General features: G+C 37.0%; 1 protein-coding gene across 1 annotated transcript; it reads left to right on the top strand.

Moving 5' to 3' along the window:
* The first annotated feature begins 4,686 nt into the window (after positions 1-4,686).
* Positions 4,687-8,416, top strand: LOC147619500 (uncharacterized). The gene is made up of 5 exons (XM_086773451.1): positions 4,687-5,267; positions 5,604-6,426; positions 6,571-7,274; positions 7,491-7,575; positions 8,213-8,416. The coding sequence occupies exons 1-5, from the start codon at positions 4,687-4,689 to the stop codon at positions 8,414-8,416; spliced, it is 2,397 nt and encodes a 798-aa protein (XP_086629577.1).
* The last annotated feature ends 244 nt before the right edge of the window (positions 8,417-8,660 follow it).

Here is an 8,660-nt window from a genome sequence, read left to right on the forward strand (position 1 = left end):
CCGTGGAAGATCAGCAAGATCAACCCACAGATCCATATAAAAGAGCCATGGACTCATCTGTTGAGGACCAGCAAGGTCAATCAACCAGATCCATGCCCGGTTTCAGAAAACAACTCTTACTCCTTGTTCCAATATCTTCCACGACGCACGTGTGGGTATCTTCGGCGACCCAGAGCCCGAGCACCGTATGGTCAGCACCCTCTAGGATCCTTCGCAGGTGACCTAGCGCTTCACTCATAGGCCGCTTCCTTGGTCCCTCATCCACCGTACCGGAAGCTCACCATTTAAATCGAGTCGAGGCTGGTCAAGACCTCGATCGACCTTGCTACGCGAGACGTCCTCCATTGACTCTCCGTCAGCAGTTGCAACTTTAACAGTTAGGTCTTCATGACCTTAATTCCACAAGACGGTCAAAATGCTTCCCCAGCATTCATGACATAAAACAGTCATTTACAAACAGTCACAAAATACAGTTTCTAAATCGAACTCTTGTCTTTCCATATTATCCACTCTCGGACCACATTACTTATTCCACATTCCATTCAGTGTGTACTCGTTCTCATCCATTCACTCATATAGACTACATTATCTCACATACATCTTCATATTCATTATTCTACATACATATCCATGTTCGTACGTCCACATCATACATCCAATTTCACATTCATACATACGCATCTACATGCATACATCCACATCTACATTCATACATCCATACCTCCATTTCCACATCCACACATCCACATTCATATTCATACATCCACATTCACATGTATACATCCATTTTCGCATCCTCATTCATACATCCACATTCACATACATACATCTACATCCATACATTCACATCCACATCAACATTCACATTCATACATATACATCTACATACATACATACACATCCGTATCTACATCCATACATCCACATCCACATCAACATTCACATTCATACATATACATCTACATACATACATACATACACATCCGTATCTACATCCATACATCCACATCCACATCAACATTCACATTCATACATATACATCTACATGTATACATCCACTTTCGCATCCTCATTCATACATCCACATTCACATACATACATCCACATCCGTATCTACATCCATACATTCACATCCACATCAACATTCACATTCATACATATACATCTACATACATACATACACATCCGTATCTACATCCATACATCCACATCCACATCAACATTCACATTCATACATATACATCTACATGTATACATCCACATCACATTCATACAACCATATTACATCCATTCTCGTCCTAACACATCCCATATACATCTTAACACATCCTAACTCATCTTAACACATTCTATCACATCTCATACACATCTTATCACATCTTTTTACATCTCATACACCTCTTATCACATCCTATCACTTTCCATACGCATCTTATCAAATCTTATCACATCTCATACACATCTTATCACATCTTTTTACATCTCATACACCTCTTATCACATCCTATCACTTTCCATACGCATCTTATCAATTCTTATCACATCTCATACACCTCTTATCACATCCTATCACTTTCCATACGCATCTTATCAATTCATATCACATCTCATACACCTCTTATCACATCTTATCACATTTCATATCTTTTTTTTTTTAAAAAGAGAATTCTTCTATTTGATATAAGATTTCTCTACACATTTATTTATACATAAATTCCATTTAAGGAGACTAACACTTTCGAAATTAAAATCAATCTTTTATGCATCTTCTTATGCATAATTTCAATTTGGTAGGGAATTATACTTTTAGAATAAAAGAATTTCTCTTATGCATCTAAGTTAAGCATAAAATCCATTTATGAGGAAAATCACACTTTTAGTATAAAAAGAATATCTTTTATGCATACCTATATGCATGAAATCCAATATGATAAAAGTAACACTTTTGATATAAAAATTTTTCCTTTATGCATACTTCTATGCATGAAAATTAAAAATGATAAAAGTAACACTTTTGATATAAAAATTTTCTTTTATGCATACTTTTATGCATGAAAATTAAAAATGATAAAAGTAACACTTTTGATATAAAAAATTTTCCTTTATGCATACTTCTATGCATGAAAATTAAAAATGATAAAAGTAACACTTTTGATATAAAAATTTTCTTTTATGCATACTTTTATGCATGAAAATTAAAAATGATAAAAGTAACACTTTTGATATAAAAAATTTTCCTTTATGCATACTTCTATGCATGAAAATTAAAAATGATAAAAGTAACACTTTTGATATAAAAAAAATTTCCTTTATGCATACTTCTATGCATGAAAATTAAAAATGATAAAAGTAACACTTTTGATATAAATTTATTTTTTCCTTTATGCATACTTCTATGCATGAAAATTAAAAATGATAAAAGTAACACTTTTGATATAAAAAAATTTTCCTTTATGCATACTTCTATGCATGAAAATAAAAATGATAAAAATAACACTTTTGATATAAAAATTTAACCATTATGCATACTTCTATGCATGAAATAAAAATGGTAAAAATAACACTTTTGATATAAAAAATTATCCTTTATGCATACTTCTATGCATGAAAATAAAAATTGATAAAAATAACACTTTTGATATAAAAATTTATCCTTTATGCATGATATTAAAATTCAATGTCTCCATGATTATAATGAAATTCTTTCAATTAATCTAGGATGATAATTCCTAGAATATGGTAGGAAGTCCTCTTTTTATGCTTTGAATGAAATTATTTTATGCATAATTTTTATAAAAATTTTGCCATAGCTCCGCTGCTATGACTGATAAATCTCAATTTTTCTAAGGGATAATGCTTATCATTAAGGAAATAATTAAAATAATCTCTAATTGGATTATTAATCCATAATGGATTGAATCATTAATATACATAAACTAAAAGCATAGAAAAAAGGCATTAATTTGGCCTCAAGCATAGCTTAATCTTGGTTTAGGAAAAGCTTTATGAAAAGCTTGATTTGGATTAAGAATGGGTCATGAGTATGACCATTTCTTGAGTGAGAGAGAGAATTTACATAAAAATCATTAGAATTTAAACATAAATGAAAATTAACTTCAATAGCATTATGTAACTCTTCACTACTATTCAAACTTCAATAGCATTTAAAAAAAAACCATACCAATTAAACTTCTCAAGCTTGAGAGGGGTTGAGAAGAGAGAAACATTGAGAAATTATAGAAAGATCAATATTCACTAATTACCTTACAACTTGCTTGATTCTTTGTTCACGGTAGAGGCCCCCAACCAATCAATTGGTTAAGTATGTTGATGGAGCCACTAATGGGGATTGAAGAAAGAGGGAAGCTCCAAAAACTAGTGAATTATTAAATGAATTCACAGTTCTTGGCTTAGGTAGAGTAGAGTAACGATGCATAAACACTATATATTTTTCAACAAGGGGGAGGCTTCTATTTATAGGAAAAATTGAGCTCCTAACCAAACAAACTGATTCTAAAATTTTCTAAATCAGTTTGGTCAATATTTGACCATTTTTAGGTCAGTTAAGCTAACTTTTTGGAACTAGACTTAAATGAGGAGAGAGGAGAGATGAAATATCTCAATTTTTATGAGTTTAAAACTCATTCAAGCATGTGAAATATGCACCTCCTTTAAAGAACTCCCCTTCCTTACATATGTGTCAAAATGGAATCATTATACCCAAAATATCTCATATTTTTAATATTGCTCATAGTTTTTTTACTAATAAACCTTGTACATTTTCAACTCTTCATCTTATGTGAAATATGCACCTCCTTTAAAGAACTCCCCTTCCTTACATATGTCATACTTTTAATATTGCTCATAATTTTTTACTAATAAACCTTGTACATTTTCAACTCTTCATCTTATGTGAAATATGCACCTCCTTTAAAGAACTCCCCTTCCTTACATATGTCATACTTTTAATATTGCTCATAATTTTTTTACTAATAAACCTTGTACATTTTCAACTCTTCATCTTATGTGAGCATTTACTCATTTTTGGGTATCTTCTTTTACAAAATTGGATTTATCTCCTCTCTACACATGGATTGATGCTATTGGCCCATAGGAACCTTAATTGGACCATAATCCAAAAATTTCTGAAAATCTAGACCCTTAGGCTAAGGTCCTTTATACACATTTCCGATTAATTCCAATTGCACATTGGAAAATTCTTTTTGAATTTCTGTTTCAGGGGAACTTATTTTAATAGGATGAGATATTTTTCTATCCAAAAATATTCAAAATCTGAATATTCTCTTTCTAGAATATTTTCTCTCTCTAAGTTAAAACAGTTAGAAACAAGTCTTTTATATTTCTGAAGAGGGATTGATTACAGGGGAAGATGCTGGACATTTTGAGAGGCTGGGGAGGAATCTTACAATAGTAGCTGGGGTGTCAAGTTTTCGAATCAGGTTGGCAAACCATCAGAAGGTGAGGTGTTTGGGTGTTGTAAAGAACTTAGAAGTGGAGGCATATGATGTGAAGGCAGTCGTTGATTTTCATGTGATGCCGGCTGGGTTGGGAGCATATCCTATTATATTAGGCAGACCATGGTTACGTGCAGTATAAGCGGTTCAAAAATGGAGGCATGGTACCATTAGCCTCTCTGGAAAGACACGTGCCAAGAAGCTATATGATATGGACACAAGAAAACCATTGGGGGAAGTTTATGAAGATGAGGATGAGTCTAGTGATGAAGACTCTCCCACAGTGTCTGAGGTGGACAATGACAGTTCTACCAGTAGTAGCGATGAAGAGGTTGATGTTGCATTTCTTCTGATGGACAAAGAACTCCATGAGTCTGGTTTAGTTGCATTTGCAAACGAGGTTGAAGATGAAAGTGAAGGGCCTTATGAAGTAATTGAAGGGCTGATACAACTCAAGGTGGAGTTGTCAAAGAAGCAGGAGTCGATGATAAAAATGATTAGTGGAGACCTCTCAGCTGTGGAGAAGGAGAAATATTTGCACATGCTGGCTAGTTTTCCTGATTTGTTCATTACTTCATATGAAGAGATCAGAGGGTTCAAAGGAGAAGAAATGCGTATAGAGTTAAAAGAAGGTGCTAAGCTAGTGCGGCAAAGGATAAGAAGGATGGGTCGAGAGCAAATGGAAGCCTTGCGGGAAGAGGTAGATAAGCTATTGACGGCAGGGTTCATATGCCCAGTGGAGACCACTGAATGGATAAGCCCAGTGGTGGTTACCCCAAAAAAGGATGGAAGGTGAAGGATTTGTGTGGATTTTAAGCCCTGGAATGCAGCCACTAATAAGAAGGACCCATACCCTCTTCCTTTCATTGATCAAATCTTGGATTCAGTGGCCAGCCATGAGCGGTACAGTGTATGCGATGGTTTCTCTGGCTATTTCATGCTCAAAATTGCTCCTCAAGATTAGAAGAAGACTTCATTTATCACGCCATGGGGCTGTTTTTGTTATACAGTGTTGACATTTGGGTTGTCAAATGGCCCAAATCATTATCAAAAAAGGGCAAATTGGGTACTTTCACCATTCATTGGCAATTGTGTGAAGGATTTCATTGATGATTTTTGTGTTTATAGCATAGGGGCTGAGCACTGTGAGAAGCTGGAGATGGTATTGAAGCATTATGATGAGTGTGGTGGTCAACTCAATCCTAAAAAGTTCTTCCCAAGAGTCAAGTTGTTGGGCCATATGGTGTCGAAAAATGGAATCGAGGTAGATCCAGATAAGGTAAAGGCGATCATTCTTCTTCCACCGCCCAAAGATACTAAGCAACAAGTGGCTACCTTTGTGCAGAAGGTGATGTTTATGGCAAGGTTTATTCCATTGTCCTCACAACTTCTTTATCCATTACAACAAGTGGCAAAGCACGATCCATTGCAATGGGATGACAAGTGTGAAGAAGTGTTTCAAAAGGTGAAGGAGGTGTTAGGGGGACTGCCAGCCATGCAGGCTCCTGAATGGGAACAAGTGTTTTATGTAAATCCCTCAGTAGGGGATGATGCCATTAGAGCAATGTTGTTGCAGAAGGGAAAGAGCACCCTGTATATGAGGCCAGTGTTGTATTGTGCAAGCCGAGTGAAGTTGGTGGCAGAAAGAAGATTGTGGGAAGTAGAGCTAGTAAATCCCTCAGTAGGGGATGATGCCATTAGAGCACTGTTGTTGCAGAAGGGAAAGAGCACCCTGTATATGAGGCCAGTGTTGTACTGTGCAAGCCGAGTGAAGTTGGTGGCAGAAAGAAGATTGTCGGAAGTAGAGCTAGTAATGGCCAGTGTGATATTTGCCTGTCGACGCTTTCGTCATCATTACTTGCTCCCACGACCTTTTGTTTTCTTGACAAGTTATGCTCTTTTGCCACAGTTAATTAATGGCGTTAACATGTCAAATGCGATCAAGAAATGGGTAATTGAGCTGCAAGAATTTGAGTTCTCTTTTCTGGTAGAAGACAGTACAAGAGCTACCCTAGCTGATTTGTTGACTTACAAGGAGAATCCTCTTTTAGTTAAGGAAGAGGTGGTTAAAAGGGTAGTTGAATAAGTGCCACAGATCAGCGATGCACATATTCTTTTCTTTGATGGCTCATACAGAAAGAGCCATGATGCAGCTTCAGGAGGTATAGCACTATATGATCCGAAGGGGAAGCTAGTATTCAAGAGAGGGTTCAAATTGGATGCTCATAGTAACAATGAGACTGAATATGCTACTTTGGAAGCCGCATTACACATTTGTTTGAAGCATGGAATTAGAAGGTTGAGCATAAAAGGTGATGCCTTGTTGGTAGTAAAGCAAGTGTTGGGTGTGTGGAAGAGTAAGAACACCTCACTGAAGGAGATGTGCTTCAGGATCAAAAGTCTATTGAAGAAGTTTGAGGCATGGAGGATTAGACATATTGAGCATGCTCTCAATGAGGAAGCACATAAGGCCGCCCAAAGCATGTTTGGCGAGGTGTTTGTTCTTAAGGCTGATCTACCACTTTATCAAGGTCGAGAAAGTCTAGTGCAGGAGGAGGAGTTTTTGGTAACGAGAATCATTCCAAAGGACATTCAGAAGTCTAAGAAGTATGGTTTTATGCGTAGAGCTTCTAAGTACAAATTGATTGGTGAAGTCTTGTACATGAAAGGGGCTGATCTAGTGTTGAGACGTGTACCCTGGAAGGAGGAGCTTTATAGAGTGTTGGAAGAAAATCATGAAGGTGCATGTGGCGGCCATTTTGCTCTCAAGATCCCCTTGCATAAGATCTTGCAAGAGGGGTATGTATGGCCTAGTTTGCAAAAGGATGTTCACCATTGGTGTAGGTCTTGCAAAAGTTGTCAATCATTTGGAAAGAGAGTGTTGAAGCCAGAGCTACGAAAAACCATTCTAGCCTTTGATGTATTCGAAAAGTGGGGAATTGATGTAGTGAGCCTGTTACCTATCATAAGTAGAGGCAAAAGCTATATCTTAACTGCAGTGGACTATCTCTCTAGATGGGCAGAGGCTAAGGCAGTAAGGCAAATCACTGCCAAGGATGTCACAAAGTTTGTGTATGAGGACATATGTTGCACGTTTGGGGTACCACTAGAGCTTCTTTCTGAGTAGGGGCCAGGGTTTAGAGCTGAATTGTTAGATTTCTTATGCGAGAAGATGAAGATTAGGCACAAGTATACTACTCCTTATCATCCACAATGTAATGGCCTGAATGAAATATTCAATGGGGAGCTGGTGCAGATTCTGACCAAGGTGACAAAGCATCAAGGCAAAAATTAGGATTTTGGAGTTGCCTAGTGCTTCGTAATTCGGTGAAAAAGTATAGGGCTTACTCCATATCATTTAGTGTATGGAAAGGAGGCATTATTGCTAGTGGAAGTCGAGTTGCCAGTAGTAAAGCTGTTAGAAAAGTTGCTGGGGCATTCCAATGATGCATTCAAGAAGAGGCTTTTACATCTGCAAGAGGTTCAGCTAGATAGGGTGAGAGCTGTGGAGCATTATGAGTAGATGCAAAACAAGGCTTTGGCAAAGATAAATAAAAGGATCAAAAGCAAGGGTATCAAGAAAGATGACTTGGTTTTGCGCTATAATAGTAAGCTTGAAAAAACCTTCTAGAAGAAGTTTCAGATCAAGTGGGAAGGTCCCCTTCTAGAAGAAGTTTCAGATCAAGTGGGAAGGTCCTTTCATAGTCATTAACTGTTTTGAACACGGCACATACCAGTTGGCTAATTTGGATGGTACGCCACATGCCTCAAGGGTGAATAGTTTATGGCTGAAGATTTATCATGCAAGGCTGATGATGGTGCAGAATAATGAGAAGTCTGGCGATGACACAGAGTTTTTGAAGGATGTTGCAACATTGGATGCAGGAAGTCTCGCATCTCTATTTCTTGCTCCTGATATCATGAATGATCTAGCAGGCTAGGGGGTGGGCAAACTATGTCAGGCACTTTTGTGATGAGGTTTTATCAGCATATGTACATACGCATGCATGGGTTCTTAAATAAATGTTTTCCCATTTCCTTTGGTCGGACAACTACGTGGGGCCCACAAGTGTGCAGGCGGGCGATCATAGGCATAATCATGGTTTTTTATTATTAATAGTATTCAAGTTCTTTTGATGAAATCAAATGATTGGCGTGTTTAGCATCTTCAAGAAGCTTTTGGCG

This window comes from Cibotium barometz, chromosome 33 (genome assembly GCF_041138505.1).
Source record: "Cibotium barometz isolate CiBa-2024 chromosome 33, ASM4113850v1, whole genome shotgun sequence".
NCBI lineage: Eukaryota > Viridiplantae > Streptophyta > Polypodiopsida > Cyatheales > Cibotiaceae > Cibotium > Cibotium barometz.